The following is a 17,752-nucleotide window of genomic DNA, read 5'->3' as shown; positions in this document are numbered from 1 at the left end:
ATTTGGTATGTGGTTCCATTAAATTTTTACGTTTTATCTTAGGATCTTACATCTTACCCAAAAATTGTATTTCTAAAGTCTTATTTCCTCTATGATTGCAGTTGGTGATTTGGCCGCGTCCTTACAAGCATCAAGTAGCCCTAGATGTTGATGGAAGTTCATATGGAAATCCTGGTTGGGCAGGTTATGGAGGTCTAATTAGAGATCATGAAGGCTATTGGATATTAGGGTTCAGTGGTCCTGTTAGTTTTGCTGATAGCATAGAAGTTGAACTCTTAGCCATTCATAATGGATTGATGTTAGCTTGGGATATTGGTTACAATGATGTAAGTTGTAGATCAGATTGCAAGAAAGCCCTATCTTTGATTCAAGACCCAATATTTCCAACTCACAAATATGTTGGGATTATAGTTAGTATCAAAGAACTTATCTCAAGAGATTGGGCTGTTTCATTTGTGCACATTTACAGAGAAGCTAATCAATGTGCAGACTTTATGGCAAAGTTGGGAGCAAACGCCATGGATTGTTTTGGAATTTTTCCAGAACCACCGGCTTGCCTAGCTTCTTTACTCTTGAGTGATGCTATGGGAACTCCATATACAAGATATTAATAGTTAGTTTGTGCTCATGGTATCCAATTAAATGGAATGATAAAATAGATGTTAAGATAATTTACTTCTACTAGATCATCAGTTTGTGCTTTATGTTCGCCCATGGTAATACTAAAACATAAAGTCACGTCATGTTTGCTTGTTTCATTTTTTCTCCGGTTTTGGAGTTTCCACGTTATATTCTTGTGTTGTGATTCCATTCTTTTATTTTCTCTATTCCGGTTTTTTCCAACACTTTATGTTATATTCTGAATAAATATGGTGTCTTAATAACTTGTTCTCTTGATGTTTATTCATATAGTTACAATATGGTTTGCATGGTTTCACCCTTTCCTGTGCTCGTAGCTTTAAATTGCTTGCGGTCGTGGATTTGTGGCAATTGTGATTGCGGTTATTATTGTGCTAGCTTGCTCCGACACACATTGTGGTTATTTGCGGCGGGAAATGATTTTGAATTTTATATAACGCGGCACTACCATGCCAGAACACTATTTATCCAGTATAGCAAAGTTTGAGTTTGCTCTATATCAACTGAGAGGCGGTTGAAATATACTATTGAGAAATTATTAAAGGTAAAAAAAATTCATTAGATTTGAAATAGATTGAGATTTAGTGTCCTGCCATTCTTATTTTTGGTGAGAAGATTTGACAATATAGATGATTGAAGATCACTAACAAGATTTTGCCAATGCAATGAATTCTCTAGGAATAACTAATTAACAAGTTTGGACTTCATTCAATCTGCCAACGCCGCAGGTATACTTTGATGGATCTGGAACATCTCCAGATCTTTCTCTCATATCTTATCTTAGATTATGAAATGAAAAGAAAGCTGAACACAAACAGTATGAGAGAATCTAAATCCGTATATGTTAGCAGGTTTGATTTTGAGCACATGTATATGAATACCAAATTAAGTTTGATAGAATTTTGATTATGCCGTCCTTTCTCTTTTAAACTTTGAGGTTAGAAAAGTCTTCTAAATATACTTGTATAATAAATTGTTCTCTACATCAAATTGTTGATTTGGTCCTTGTTATATTGCATTATCTTTATCTTTAATTAATCTAACCATGATGACTCATTATTATCTTTGTAAAATTTACTTCGCAAGTTCCGGGTCGTTTGACATATTGTTGCCAATATTCAAACGTAATGTTTCTCAACTATTGGTTTGAGTGTTTGACCACAACACAAATAGAAAAGTGCGTTTGATTTTCCGTACAATAAAAAATCATTTAGTACAATTTTAATTGGATTGTATTTGATTTTAAAATTCTTTTGAGGACAAAATAAATTTAGTTGCAAGAGACTAAACAAAAACTGAAACAAATTTACTCACTAAACTACAATTTTTGTCGGAAATTAAAATAATTTTTTGACCACCAGATATTATAGAACACAAAAATAGTCATAATTTCTTCTTCTTATATTTGTGTAACGGTTGAAATTTAAATAAGTAGTGCTAGAGTCACACCTACTAACACACTCCTTTAACACACTCCAAACAAAACTTGTCACCTCATCCACTTTTCTTATTCATTTAACTGAGAACCGGTTAGTTTATACTGCTATTTTTCATCATTATAATTATTTTAACTTTTCATCTCCTTCAACCTTCTCAACCATCATCTCTTCGAGATCTAGGAACTTCTACTATGTTCAAGTCAAACTTTTATCCAAATTATTGAATATTATTTGCAAAATTCTGCGCAAAATAATTTATAGAAACAATGTCACTTACAAAATTGAGTGGAATATCTTTTCCTAATTCTAATTGAAATCTAAACAATCCCCCAAAGTAATGGTATATAGATTTCTAATTACAACACCAAAGAGAGTGACACAGACACACAGTTGATGATGCTATTGCTATGCTTCAAATAATACTCTGATTAAAAAACCCATTTAATTTTTTTTTTTTTTAAAAAAAAGCAATTTAATTAAAAAATAGAGGAACAACCGGTTACAAGGTACTCCCTCCGTCCCGAATTATAAGAGAAAATAAAAAAATCACACTTATTAAGAAAAAGTAAAACATGAGAATTTGAAATATGTTTTTGTGGGTTTTCCTTGGAATAAGTTGCATAGGAAGATGTAAAAACATTTTTTATTGGTTGTTGTTTATTGAGAAAAGGGTAGAGAGAGAAAATTAAATGCAATTTGCATTTAATTTTATGAGAATAAGGGAAAAAAATTCTTGAAAATTACTTTCTCCCTTATAATTTGGGACAAAAAAAATGGACTTTTTTTCCTTATAATTTGGGACGGAGGGAGTAAATGAATAAGAAAAGCAGATGAGGTGGCAAATTATGATTAAAGTGTGTTAAAGGAGTATATAAGTGCTCTGAAATTTATTTAGATCAAGTTTAGACCAAAACTCAATTTTTTTGCAAAACTCAAGTTTAGACCGGATGTAGTACTATCCTGTTTTGAATTTTCCAATCCAATATTTATCTTTTGCAAATGACACCGACTATTATCTAACCTACTTTGTTTTGCACATGAATAGTTCATGCTTTTATTTCAATTACATAAACGAGGAAAAAATTGCAAACACACGTAAAATAAATGCAACACCAAAAACTAATTTTCTCTCCCCTACCCTACCCTTGAGTGTTTGGAATAAATTTCTTGTGTTCATCAAATTTGAGATGCAATCAATCGTTAGTTTGTATGGAGGGCCACGTACAGTTCGATACCGCAACTGCAATTGAAAGAGGGCTGGAATCACTTGATAACAGAACTGACCCACAAATCATATTAGACGGTCTAGTGAGTCGGATACCCATGATGAAAATAAAAACAAAAATCGAGATGTTTCATTACTTCCATCATTGGAGAATGAGTTGTTTGGAGATGTTTGCACCTAATAGGTATTGTACTACCATTGGAGATGATCTTATATATTGTAAATTCATGTCGTCAACAACAATCACTATCCAAGCAAACTTAACCTGCAAAACAATAAACCTTAAAATAAAACCTTAGACAATACAAGTTGTATATTTTTAAATGTAAATTGTTCTATATTTTATTTTGAATCCAAATTAATTAATTTTATTTGAGAATAATTTTCTTTTTCTTTTCTTTCTAAAATAACTAAGGTTTAAATCCAGTTTTACCCCATCTATTTTGAATAAATCAGAATTTTGCCCCCCTATTTTAAATCCGGAATTTTACCCCCTATTTTATATTTCTTTTGGATTTTGCCCCCATATACATTACAAGAAATCTGTGATTAGTTACGACAGCCTTTGTAGCTAATTAGTAGCTATTTTCTAGTAAAACATCATTATTGTCCAAGACACTACATTTCAGACAACAAATAAGAGCTTGAACAGAGAGAACAAAGAAACGGGGCTTTGAGAAAGAGTGCACAAGAAAACAAGCATGATTGCCAAGATAAAGAGAATGGAAAGAGAGAGTGGTATAGATTGTTTAGAAGGGTTCATGAAATGGCATGGAAAATAATCTGATGCTAATCATAGCATAAATAAATCATTCCACTCGGTTGAAAAAAGTCACTAAGTCCCTATTTCTTGATACACTCAGTCACTAAGTCACTAAGTCTCTATTTTACTGGTCGGAGTAGCTTTCAAGTCTCTGCAAATAATGTAATTAAGCCGTCAATTTATCTGCCTGCACTTAATAAATTAAAATGAAGTTTTTTTTTTTGAACAGCACTCAATAATATATATATATATATAAAGAATAAGTATAAGAAGTACTCGACCAACCATCGTAAGACAAGTACATGTAGTACTCAAACCCAACAAAAACCCAACCAAGTCAACAATTAATACTTAGTTAGACCAACCGACTAAACCACCCAAAACTACCTAGTTATACAATCAAGAGGATTAACACACCATTCATAAAAAAGGCATGATGAGTTAATCTTTTTAGCTAACAACCAATTCCAAGAAGTATATAGTTAGTATATATAGTTAGTAAATGCTTGGTGAACATAAACGCGATTGCGCTCATGATTAAAAATGAAAAACTACAATATGAAGATAACCCATTTGGATAGGGAATGGGATGATTCTTGGGTTTTATTTGGTTTCTGCTTGTGGTTAGGGAAACAAATTCATGGTTCGGTCATGATGTGTCGAAATGTAGTGTCTTGGACAACAATGATGTTTTCTAGAAAATAGCTACCAATTAGCTACAAACGTCGTTCTAGCTAATCCTATAATTTCTTGTAGTGTCTTCAAAGAAGCAGAACATAGTGGCATTATCTAGCTGTGAGGCTGAGTATGTAGCAGCAGCACAAGCAGCTTGTCAAGCAGTTTGGCTTGAATCCTTACTAGAAGAATTGAAGATCAACTATGTGAAGCCTATTAGATTGAATTTTGACAACAAGTCTGCAATCAGCTTTGCAAAGAACCCCATTGCACATGGAAGGTCAAAGCATATTGAAACCAAGTATCACTTTCTAAGAGACCAAGTCAGCAAAGGCAAATTGAATGTGATGCATTGCAAAACAGAAATTCAAATTGCAGACATCATGACCACGCCACTAAAGGCCGATAGATTCAAAGAATTAAGGAAAATGGTAGGCATTACCAGGATTGCAGATAAGACATTGGATTGAGGAGGTGTGTTGAGAAATACAACCTAATGACTTGGTGAAAACAATCAACAACTTGTTAGTTACTTGCTTAGCAAGTTAGTTATTAGTTTTATTGTTGTAACTACTTTAGTTTGTTAGATAGTTAGTAACTAACTTGAGTTAGTTACTCTAATCATGGTTACTTGTTAACCAAGTATCACACTACAATTTGTATCTCTATAAATTGTATTTCTAAGATCAATAATAATCAATCCTCGTTGATGAAACAATTCCCTCTCTCTCACTCTCTTCTCCACTCTAACAACAAAAAAGATACAGTATATTCCTTTTATATAGGCAATTAGGCATAGATATCTCTTGTCAAAAAAGAAAGTATAGGTATCGAATGTGTGGATTCAATATCACCATCAAACCAAAAAACACAAACCATTAATAAGTAGCCGTAATTCCTTTATCAAACAATTCTTCCACCTGTTCCTCAGTTACCAACGAATAATAGACACTGAATATATAACAACATTCAAACATACGCAGAATAATTTGGCCAAACAATAGTGCTCAACAAACATTTTCTATTACACAGCCATGTTACAGGCAGATTCTAGGGTGAGAGAGTGAAACATATCTCACACCCGTGAGGAGTGATTTTTACCTGCTATTAGAGGTTGTTCCGGTTTTTTCTCTTTGGTAATTATTAATTGAGAATATAATATTGTAATTATTATTAGATATTAAAACTCATATACTCCCACCATTTGTCATTATATCTAATAATGAACCCTTAATACATAAGTTTATTTTATTTTTGATAAAAGTTTATTTATTTTTCTTCACCTTCTTCATCCCTTTTGTTCATCTTTATTCATAAACTTCATGAAAATTCAGGATCTTCAACCAAGCTTCAAATAAATCCAGAAAAAATTCCAAAATTATAAAATTCAAACAAAATCCCAAATTTTACCCAGATCTCTGCACTCAAATATTTCCTTCTTCCTCTTTCACTTAACTTCTTTGCAATATAAAATCTGCTAGTTTTTTAAATGATCAAGAATCTGATAAAAAAAGAAGTGTATATTGATGCTGATAGTAAAGGCAAAGGCAGATCGTCATCAATTGAAATAGAGAAAATGACCATGACTAAAGTTTTTACCCATATCTAGAAAAACCGCAAATCTTTGCACACAAAAATGGTCGAATTTTGAAATTTTTTTCTAGGTTTGTTTGAAGCCTGGTTAAGCATCTGGAGTTTTTCAGGAATTTTATGAAGAAAGATGAACAAATAGAGAGGAAAAATGTGAAGAAAACAACATCACAGTTTTTCATGAATTTTTTTTTCTAGGTCCAGAGAGTTTTTGGAGAGTAAGCTTCAGATTGTTTTCTTTGATTGCTGTATTCTTTAGCTTCTTTTTGTTGGCTAGTTGTGAGGTGGTGTCTGTCTATGATACAGGTTTTGTTGTATTTTATCTAATTACTATCTTTCATCTCTACCTTTCATTAAAAAAACATATAGCAAAAATATAATTTAAAATAACCCAAAAAACACTGTAGCAACAAGTTTCTAGTCATTCATCTCTACCTTTCATTATTTTGTCATCTAATCCAATGGTGAAAAAACACTCTTCACGATAATCCGCCCATATTATATACTGATAACTCCACATATATGGTTGAGTATAAGGTTAGTTTGTTTCACAAATAGTGGAGTTTATGGCTTGCATAAAGAAGATGAAAATACAAAAACACATTGTTTGCCAAACCCCAAGACATGAGTGTCATCAATCATCAGCTCAAATAGATCAGAACAATAGGTCATCAATCATCAGCTCAAATTCACCAAAAGGGAAATCGTTCCGATGGTAACGCTGAAATTGCGTCCACTTCTTCCATAATGACATCATCTTCTCTGCACACAGTTCAATATGTTAAAAAACAGCATACTCTTCCTACATTTGATTATAAAACTAGATACACTAAGAAAGGATAATTATTCATTAAATTACCGTAAAATGATGGTTCAACAGTAGATTTTAATTCCAATTTCAATTTTGGTACATGAGCTATCTTATGCCAATCTTCCCCTGTTTCTTTCTTGCATCGCTTCACCAGCTTAGGACATTCATAAATACTTAATTCATGCAAGTTTTTGAGTTCTTTAAAGCTAGCTGGTAATGAGGTTAATTTACGACACCGCCAGATTTCTAATGTTTGAAGAGAAGTCATGGTCCCCAACCAATCTGGCAAGGTTACAAGATCAATAAAATCCGACAGAAACAAGTTTTGCAGTGAGGGAATACCTTCTAAGCCATTTGGTAAATTGTCATCGTCGCCGGTGATGCTCAATTGACGAAGGGAAGTTAGCTTGTTCATAGTAGTCGGTAAAATGAGATTGTCACAATGAAAGATTTCAAGACTCTCAAGACATATCAGGTTTGTCGTACCTTCCGGCAAGGAGTTTAATGTACTGCAATATTCAAATTTCAAAACTCGAAGAGAACTCAAACCTTGCAGTACACACTCAGGGAGAGACTCAAGCTTATAACAATCAGAAATGTGTAGTTCTTGTAGGGAAGTGAGAGAGTTGAGTTCATTAGGTAGGTAGTACCTTGAGTTCATCAAAGTCGTCAATGACAAGTTTTTTGAGATTATGCATACTACCTGCAATTCCCCTAAGGAAAGATGCACCATCATTATTGGAATCTCCATCAAACCCGCTAGCATAGAAAGTCTCAACATACGGAAGGCATGGAAATGCAAGTTTAGAGATCCCCTTTATTTTCAAGTAAGTTGTGATAACATCTCTACTCCTTCAGCTTTCAACACCCTCTCTAACTTTGGTAAATCACATAATGTCATTTTCTTTAATGATGGAAAAGCCTTTTTGGTCGCACCTTCATACAAGTCATCATCAATGTACTTCACATCTCTCATTCCAGACACATAAAGAGTTGTTAAACATGGTAATTTACCAAGTGCAGGAAGTCGGTCACAGTTTCTGCAGTTGTAAAGTATAACATCAACCAGGCCTTTCACAATAGAAGTATTTCTCATCCAATTTGGAATATTTACTCCATTGTAACCCTCCATTCCAAAATATTTGAGACCTTTGTGAGGTTCAAGAGCTTCAAGGACTTTCTCAGAGCTAGTAACACTAACTTGTGAATCAGCATCAATGCCCCATGACAAGTATAAGTGACTTAATTCCTTCTTACCAATTAAATTAGCTTCTCTAGCATCCCTTTCATTCAACACATTCTCAAGGCATTTGATGTGTAGCTTGCCTCCTAGTTGTAAGTTATGTAGCTCTGCTAAACCAAAACTAGCCTTCGAACCAACAAAGAAAGTGCTCAATGTTCTCAAATGAGTTAACCCCCCCAATATTAGAAGGCATTGATCTTAACGACCGACACCGTGTAATCACGAGATGTCTGAGTTCTTGTAGTTGTGACAATTGTTTGGGAAGACTAATAAGTTTGCGACAATGAACAAGTTTTAGGGTTTGTAATTTTCTTAGGCTACAAATAGACTCAGGCAGAGTTACAATGTTACTTTCATAATGTTCAAAGTACCTCAAATGGACAAAATTCTTCAAGGCTGAGAGTTGATAACAGTCTGTACTTAATACTCGGAGAGGAGTCGTTCATGGAAACACACTTAAATTTGATTCAGGTGGATAAAATTTAAGAACAGTCCGCAAGTATTTGACTCTTTTGAACGGATTCAAGCTGTATTCGTATCCATCAACATTAAAACAACTCATATGATGAACTCTTTTTGACAAATTAACCAAGCTAGTGGTTTCTAAAGCTTAGCATTGTTCACCAAGCTAGTGTTTACACATCACAAGATTAATTTAAAGGAAGGGAGCATTACCTGGTGAGTACACATCACACTTTGATCATTAATTACTACAATGTGTGAGTATTCAGCAGTACCTCATATGGTTGCCACTATAGCAATAATGGTAATTAAACATATAGACATCACAAAGTAAGGTTGGAGAGACAATAACAATCTTCATTAAAATGCACTATGGTAATAAAACATATAGATAAAATAAACCTCTTTAAGGAACAAGACAAAGAAACCTTTGTTCATTGTGCAAGTCTACAAAACGTATACAGGTGTTCACTGTGTTTGAATCAAAACTTACTATGGAGATAAGGAGACATGTTCAACTATGAAGTGCTTCTTTCACTGTATCATCCGCTAATCATAACGAAGTATTGCACAGCGTCTGGGGGTCTCTAGACATTTCCACTATAGCAGCCGCAGTTAACTACAGAGTGGCCACAACTGTCAGTATGCCATTTTCTAGGTCATTACAACATAATAAATAAATCAAACTAGAATAATAGAAAAGTTCTGAAGTAGTGAGGTCGGAACACGACCATAGAATTTAACACAGGAAATAAATTAGTTAAAAACCATTGTCGTATAGCACTACCAGATATCTTAAAATAGTCAGGATCCGTTGACACCAGGTGTCAAACATTATTTTAACACCAAAGGTTGAGAATGATACACTAAAAAATTATCACGAGAGCGTTCAACCAAATCCCTAATTTGTTTGGCTCTGTTCTTTCTCAACTAAATCCCTAATTCAATGTTTGGTTTTCAATCAATTACTTGACATCTTTCTCTCTATACCCTTTTCTTAACTTCATCGTATTTCTCCCTTCTTCTTGGTTGTCTCTTGTCATTAAATTTCTGCCACATGAAGAACATCAACACGGACAACCTAAATTTTTCCTCCAATCTCCACCCTCAACATGAAAACACTATGAATTTAAGGTTGTATTAAGCCTATATATTTTTCTGAACCAAAATTTACTTCTCATATTCCTTTTTAAAATATTGTTTCATTCTAGAATTTACATTCTCCACAGATATATAAAATTTTAGAAATGAACTCTAATTCTTTTGGATGGGAAATTTCTGTAATTGTTTATTGCACCTTTGCCGACAGAGAGAAGAAAGCCTTCACCGTCAGAGGTGAAACAAGATCAGAGGAGGGCTGAGTTTTCCTTTTTGGTTACACGAGCGTTCTGAGTTTGCTAAACGAGACGGTCACGTGATATTTTAAATAGAGTGATCACAACCTTTCAATTAATAAGAATAGACGGATTACATTTGGTGTCAAAATAAAGTTTTGACACCTGGTGTCAACGGATCCCGACTCATCTTAAAAATCATATAGTTTGAAAAATGAATAGATTGGAATTCTCAGTATTACATCGCTACCTCAGATACATGAAGCTTGTTTTATCTCTACTATTAGCATACTCTGAAATCTACTAAGCACAAATGTATAACAAATTTTTAGCAAGGTACAAAGGAGAAGACAATGAATTTCAACAATTCATTGAAATGTATGGTCATACGTCTTAATAAACCAGCTTTCTAGCTTCATCTTTCGTCAATTTTCCTCTCAGTTACAAATTCAAGTTTTGAAATGGGTTGAGTGTATGCAAACTTGATTCGATTTTCCTCTCAGTTAAAAATTCAAGTTTTGAAATGGGTTGAGTGTATGTAAAGAAATAAAAATTAGATGGTCGTTTTCTAATTCAAAATAACAAATTGTAGCTTGCAAGCATCTCACCTAGTTCGACTCTTATAAAAGACCTCTAGCAATCATTTCACGATAAAGTTTCATCGCCTTCTCATTCTTTCCATTTTTGGACAAAGCATCAATAGGAGTTGTGTAAGTTATGCCGTCAGGGGTGCAACCATTATCTTCCATTTTTGACATTAAGGACAATGCTTCATCAATCAAGCCCTCTTTACAAAGCCCGTTAATCATAACAGTATACATCGTCACATCTAAATGGTAGCCTTTAATCAAAAGATCCTGATAAACCACTAGTGCATCCTTAAGTCTTCCATTTTTGCATTGTCCATCGACAAGTATAGTGTATGTATGCATATTTAGCTGAATTTGTTGGTCTTTGATCTTCGCCAATAATTCAATTGCCTTGTCAAACTGATGGTTTTTGCACAATGCATCCAATATAGAAGTGTAGGTGATCACATTAGCAGGATGGCCTCTATCATGCATCTCATCAACAAGATCCCAAGCATCAGGGATTCTCCCCGATTTGCAAAGCCCATCAATAAGTGAATTGTATGTTCTAGTATTAGGAGCTATGTTTTTTAAATGCATTTCTTTGAAGAGATCCATGGCTTCATCCACCATTTTATTCTTGCATAAACCATTAATCATGACATTGTAGCTAACAACATCAGGAATCACTCCCCTTTGAGCAAATGTATTGAATACATATGTGGCCTTGTTCACTTCTTTAACCAAAAAATACCCCTCCATTAAAGAATTATAAGTAACAACATCTGGTTTCACACCTTGTTTTATCATAATAGCCAAGACATTTTTAGCTTTTCTCAACTCTCCTTCCTTAGATAAACCATCAATCAATATATTAAAAGTAACAACATCCGGGCTGATGTTTTTCAACAACATTTCATTTAACAAACCAACAGCTTCTTTGAATTGACACACAATGCAAAGGCCATATATTAAATTAGTGTAAGTGACAACATCAGGATAAATATTCTTGACAATCATTTCAGAATATAAATGCAAAGCATCACTCACAAGTTTATCCTTGCAAAGACTATTAATGACTATACTGTACATTACCACGTTTGGTTTAACCATTAACTCTTCAATCCTTCTAAGCAACTGCAGGGCAGCTGTTGTTTCTCCTTTTTTACATAAGCCATCAATCAAGATTCCATAACTAACTTGATCAAGCTTAAACCCCTTGGATATAACGTCGTCATGAAAACCCAATGCTTCTTTAACCTGACCACTAAGACACATGCCTTTCATAAGTGCAGTCATTGTTATCATATCTGGCTGATAACCTAGCTTGAGAATTTTTGCCAATACAGAAAATGCAAAATCTAGTTGAGCTAGTTGGCAGAAACAATTGAGTAGGATGTTCAGAGTATGAAAATTAGGTTGAATTCCTTTGAATTCCATTTGATTAGAGAGGGAAATAGCAGTAGGGTAATTGTTGATCTTAGCAAGGGAAATTAATATCTTGTTGAATTGGAAGATGGGTGGGGTAGGATTGATATATAGCATTCGATTGAATGAAGAAATAGCATTAGCATCATCAAGATTGTAATTGTGATGTAATTGGGATTGGATTTTGGAAGTTGCAGAGAGCATGAGAGGAACGATTAGGGTTTTGATCTGCTCTTTCTCGGATTCAGTATTCGGATTGTCTTCCGATGACCATGGAGGTGGTTCTTGAAGTTAACGGCGGCAGCTAGTCGGATCTGCTCGTCGATGGATGGCTCAATCTTCTCGTCTGGTTCAGCAACAAGGCGGAGGATGACAAGGCCAAAGTTGGTAAGGCCAGCGGCTTCTGATAGGCGAAATTCGGCAACACGGCGAGGCTCTAGCGCTGGGGAGAGAGTGTTGAGGAAGCATTGGCGGAGGGATTGACGAGTTTGAGGGTTCCACTCCATCTAAATGGCTGGCTAGTGCGAAATTTATTCGTTTGAGGGATTGACGAGTTTATTCGTTTCTTCAGCTAGGGTTTTTGTATTTTGAAGTTTTATTTTGAAACAAGGAGATGAATTTATATATATAGGTTTCTATTATCACTATTATTATTTTTTGGTGAGCTTTTTTTTGGTGGGCTATTATCACTATTATTAAATTAAATATTAAATAAATTAATGTTTCAAAAAAAAATAATAATTAATGAGATGCATTCACAAACCCAAACTCCTGATATCAATCGTCAGTTGGTTCAGTGGTGATTGGCGCTGAACTTGGTAGGGGGGACCGCAGTTCGATCCCCCGCAACTGCGATCGGGAGGGGGCTGGAACCACTTGATGGCAGAACTGACCCCCGAACCAGATTAAACTGGTGGTGAAAAACCAAACCCTAACTCCTAATCAAAAAACAGAAGAATACACATAAGAAATAGAAAAACAAGGAGATGCAGGAAGGTTAAGCAATAAATCGAAATCAGAGAACCCTAACCCCTAATCGAAAGCAACAAATCGAATTCAGAAGAAATAGAAGAAGAATTTGAAAGAAACAAACACACAAACCTGGAAATTGAAGGCAGCAATATCGTTTTCAAACTCTGTCATTTCGTTCTCAGCAAAAATCGTACGCAGTAGAAATCTTTTCTTCATCTCTCGTTTCGTTTTCCAGATTGTTTCTCTTTTCTAGATGTTTCTTCAAACTCTGTCGTTTTGATGTTTTTTGTTTGTTTCTTCTGTTGAGTCGTCGTTTCTCCTCGTGTCGTTGTTACTATTCGTGCTTCTGGTTCTTCTGGTTTCATATGAGCTGCAATTTGTTTCTATATTGTCAAATTCTTCCTCTGAAAAATATCCTCATAGGTCATCAACTATATTGTCAAATTCTTCCTCTGAATGGTAATAGTCCTGATGGTGACGCCGAAATTGCTTCGACTTCTTCCATAATGACTACGTTTTCTCTGCACACAAAGTTCAATATGTTAAAAAACACCATAAATTTGATAATAAAACTAGAGATATAGTAAGAAAGAAAAAATATTCATTAAATAACCATAAAATTAAGGGTCGGATTAGTTGGACGTTGGAACAAGGATTTTAAGCTACTGCAACATTCAAAGCTCAAAATTCGAAGAGAACTCAAACCTTGCAGTACACACTCGGCGACAGACTCAAGCTTATAACAACATGAAATGTGTAGTTCTTGTATGGAACTGAGAGTGTTGAGTTCATTTGGTAGTACCTTGAGTTCATGAAAATGTTTGATGGAAAGTATCTTGAGATTATACATACTAGCGGCAGTTTCCGTCAGGAAAGATGGAAAATAGTTCTTATATTAACAGTTTCCCCACTAGCATAAAGAATCTCAAAAGATGGAAGGGATGACAATGCAAGCTTGGGCATACCCTTTATGATGCAGATTCAAAAATATAAATCCTTGAAAAATATAAATTGAACATTAACAAATGACAAGGAATAAAAAAATCCTTGAAAAATATGACGCAGATTCATAAGAAAATTGGGAAGAAAAGGATAGTTATTAAAGAATGAAAAAAGTCTAACACAATTGTTGTAACAAATATCATAAACAAATCACCAAAGTATAACTTTTAATTAAAATTGAAACAAACATAATAGTGAGTCAATTGCACCAACCATCTTTTATAAATATGAAAAGAAATAAAAATTAGATGGTTGTTTTCTAATTCAAAATAACAAATTGTAGCTTGCAAGCATCTCACCTAGTTCGACTCTTATAAAAGACCTCTAGCAATCATTTCACGATAAAGTTTCATCGCCTTCTCATTCTTTCCATTTTTGGACAAAGCATCAATAAGAGTTGTGTAAGTTATGCAGTCAGGGGTGCAACCATTATCTTCCATTTTTGACATTAAGGACAATGCTTCATCAATCAAGCCCTCTTTACAAAGCCCGTTAATCATAACAGTATACATCGTCACATCTAAATGGTAGCCTTTAATCAAAAGATCCTGATAAACTACTAGTGCATCCTTAAGTCTTCCATTTTTGCATAGTCCATCAACAAGTATAGTGTATGTATGCATATTTAGCTGAATTCGTTGGTCTTTGATCTTCACCAATAATTCAATTGCCTTGTCAAACTGATGGTTTTTGCACAATGCATCCAATATTGAATTATAAGTGATCACATTAGCAGGATGACCTCTATCATGCATCTCATCAACAAGATCCCAAGCATCAGGGATTCTCCCCGATTTGCAAAGCCCATCAATAAGTGAATTGTATGTTCTAGTATTAGGAGCTATGTTTTTTAAATGCATTTCTTTGAAGAGATCCATGGCTTCATCCACCATTTTATTCTTGCATAAACCACTAATCATGACATTGTAGCTAACAACATCAGGAATCACTCCCCTTTGAGCAAATGTATTGAATACATATGTGGCCTTGTTCACTTCTTTAACCAAAAAATACCCCTCCATTAAAGAATTATAAGTAACAACATTTGGTTTCACACCTTGTTTTATCATAACAGCTAAGACATTTTTAGCTTTTCTCAACTCTCCTTCCTTAGATAAACCATCAATCAATATATTAAAAGTAACAACATCGGGGCTGATGTTTTTCAACAACATTTCATTTAACAAACCAACAGCTTCTTTGAATTGACACACAATGCAAAGGCCATATATTAAAGTATTGTAAGTGACAACAGTAGGATAAATTTTCTTGACAATCATTTCAGAATATAAATGAAAAGCATCACTCACAAGTTTATCCTTGCAAAGACTATTAATGACTATACTGTACATTACCACGTTTGGTTTAACCATTAACTCTTCAATCCTTCTAAGCAACTGCAGGGCAGCTGTTGTTTCTCCTTTTTTACATAAGCCATCAATCAAGATTCCATAACTAACTTGATCAAGCTTAAACCCCTTGGATATAACGTCGTCATGAAAATCCAAAGCTTTAATAACCTGACCACTAAGACACAAGCCTTTCATAAGTGTATTTATTGTTATCGTATCAAGCTGATAACCTAGCTTGAGAATTTTTGCTAATACAGAAAATGCAAAATTGAGTTGACCAATGCGGCAGAAACAATTGAGTAAGATGTTCAAAGTAACAAAGTTAGGTTGAATTCCATTGAGCTCCATTTGATTAGAGAGGGAAATAGCAGTGTGAAACTGATTGTTTCTAACATGGGAAGTTAACATCTTACCGAGTTCGAAGACGGATGATGGTGTAGGGTTGACAAGATTGTGACGTAATTGCGAATTGGAATGAGCTTGAGAGTTAAATCGGCTACGATTGAAATTGGGAATTGGAAGACACAAATTGTTGGGAGTGGAAAGAGGGATAGCACCGGCGACACCGTAACTTAACACTAAAAATGACATTCTAATGAGATGCTGCAACTGTGGTAGTGCGGTTGGTTGCTGCTGCAACTTAGTTTCGGATAAGAAGAAAATCAATGGGGGATGGATGGGCGTGGTTTAGCCATCTAGGTTTAAGTTTGTACTCTTTGGTCTCAAATTGAGTGACATATTCAATGTTCTCTATTCACAAGTTTTATTTTGACTATGTAAATATTTATTACTAATATATTAAAATCAATTATCACAAAAGTTACTAATTTATCTTTAATATTTTTAACCACGTTGCAAGTTTTATAGAAAAATGATATGCTTAAAAAGGGTAAAAGTTACGGTGCATAAGGCATTTTCTTATGCATGGTGCATAAGCCAAAAAAAAAAAAAATTAAATCAGACGTGGATCCAGTGCGCGTGCATACCGCGGAACTCTTATTACAGACCGTTGATGTCCATCAGACACTCAAGATTCTGCAGCATCCTGATCCATCAAGACTGTCTGATCAATCAGACGGCCCATATCATCCCTAATTTTTGTTTGTTGTTGCGCCCCTCCTGCTAGCTGCACCCCGCTTGCTAATTACTTTCTGCACCCCTGCGATGTGGGTCGGCCTGTATTCTTTCACTGCTAGCTGCACCCATCCTGATTACTTTCTGCACCCCTGTGATGTTATTGTTTTGTCTCTCAAACACAAGCCCATAAAGTTTGGGTATCTACATATCCATCTCAATTCTCAACAGATATGAAAAGTAATGTAAATTACATCAAACTTATATCTAACGGAGTTTGTGTATCCCTATCCCACCTCATCCACATAAATTGGTTGCATTTTGATATTATTGTTTATTAAAAAAATTAAAAATTAAAAGCCTTAAATCATATTTTGTCTCAAAAATTTGATTTTATTTAATCAAAGAAAAAATAGAAAAAATGGTTTGTTTAATGCTCAACTCAAAGATTAATTTATGCATAAACAAAAGGTAAATTTGCACAGCTTGTTGTCCATCTACCTTTCATTCATATATAATTATTTTATATATATATATATATATATATATATATATATATATATATATATATATATATATATATATATAGTAACAAATTGGGGCTAAAAATAATTTATGCATATAATTTAAGAGTTTTTTAAATTAAAGTTTATAATTAAAGAGGAGTGATATTAATTTTTTATATAAATGGAACGAGTTCGAAATAAGTATTATTGTTCTCATTACCTAACTTACTCTCGTCTTCTGAAATAAAATAAAAAATAAACCCAAACACTGTCGATTCTAATGTTTCTCGTCAAAATTGAAACAAATTGGTACCACACAAGTACAAGTTCTTTTTTGGCTACATTGCACGTTTGGCCCCTTAAGTTTCACAAACTTGCAATTTTGGCCGTTTAATTTTTAAAATAAGACTTTTGGCCCCCTATGTTTACACTTTACACTCTTTTGCAAAAGGTTAATTTTGATAAAGTCAACACCAATGTGGCATGTCCCTCTTAAGTGACTCAGCTGTCACGTCAGCTTCTTTTGCCACCTAATAATTAAAAAATTAACAAATCCATTAAGGAGCTTGTTCTCTTAGATAAATCGACCAACGGACCAAGTACTACATTGAAAGAACTCAATTGATTTCGTCTCGTGTTATATTTTGGAATCATCCATCAGTGGGTTA

The 17,752-nt window shown here is 34.1% G+C and overlaps 2 protein-coding genes and 1 pseudogene across 3 annotated transcripts; all 3 read right to left on the bottom strand.

The window, feature by feature from the left end:
- Positions 1–6,825: 6,825 nt before the first annotated feature.
- Positions 6,826–9,359, bottom strand: LOC123904768 (annotated as a pseudogene).
- LOC123906155 (putative pentatricopeptide repeat-containing protein At1g12700, mitochondrial) lies at positions 9,184–16,262 on the bottom strand. Of its 2 annotated transcripts, none has more exons than XM_045956010.1 (3): positions 14,452–16,262; positions 13,280–13,671; positions 9,184–9,483 (listed from the first exon to the last, which is right to left on the bottom strand). In XM_045956010.1, exon 1 carries the CDS (start codon positions 16,093–16,095, stop codon positions 14,464–14,466), a length of 1,632 nt encoding a protein of 543 aa, XP_045811966.1. In that variant the 5' UTR covers positions 16,096–16,262; the 3' UTR covers positions 9,184–9,483; positions 13,280–13,671; positions 14,452–14,463. The 2 variants fall into 2 exon arrangements, with proteins under 2 accessions (XP_045811966.1, XP_045811965.1); XM_045956009.1 differs by having other exon boundaries at positions 9,184–9,466; positions 14,452–16,242.
- LOC123906156 (pentatricopeptide repeat-containing protein At3g22470, mitochondrial-like) lies at positions 10,790–12,869 on the bottom strand. The gene has a single exon (XM_045956011.1). It carries the CDS (start codon positions 12,380–12,382, stop codon positions 10,802–10,804), a length of 1,581 nt encoding a protein of 526 aa, XP_045811967.1. The 5' UTR covers positions 12,383–12,869; the 3' UTR covers positions 10,790–10,801.
- Positions 16,263–17,752: the final 1,490 nt, after the last annotated feature.

The sequence above is a fragment of the Trifolium pratense genome, linkage group LG2 (assembly GCF_020283565.1).
Source record: "Trifolium pratense cultivar HEN17-A07 linkage group LG2, ARS_RC_1.1, whole genome shotgun sequence".
NCBI lineage: Eukaryota > Viridiplantae > Streptophyta > Magnoliopsida > Fabales > Fabaceae > Trifolium > Trifolium pratense.
This window is presented reverse-complemented; position numbering and strand designations above follow the sequence as displayed.

Excerpts from the sequence above, each read along its gene's own strand:
- LOC123906156 (XM_045956011.1), bottom strand. The coding sequence starts at position 12,382 with ATGCTCTCTGCAACTTCCAAAATCCAATCCCAATTACATCACAATTAC.
- LOC123906155 (XM_045956010.1), bottom strand. The coding sequence starts at position 16,095 with ATGTCATTTTTAGTGTTAAGTTACGGTGTCGCCGGTGCTATCCCTCTT.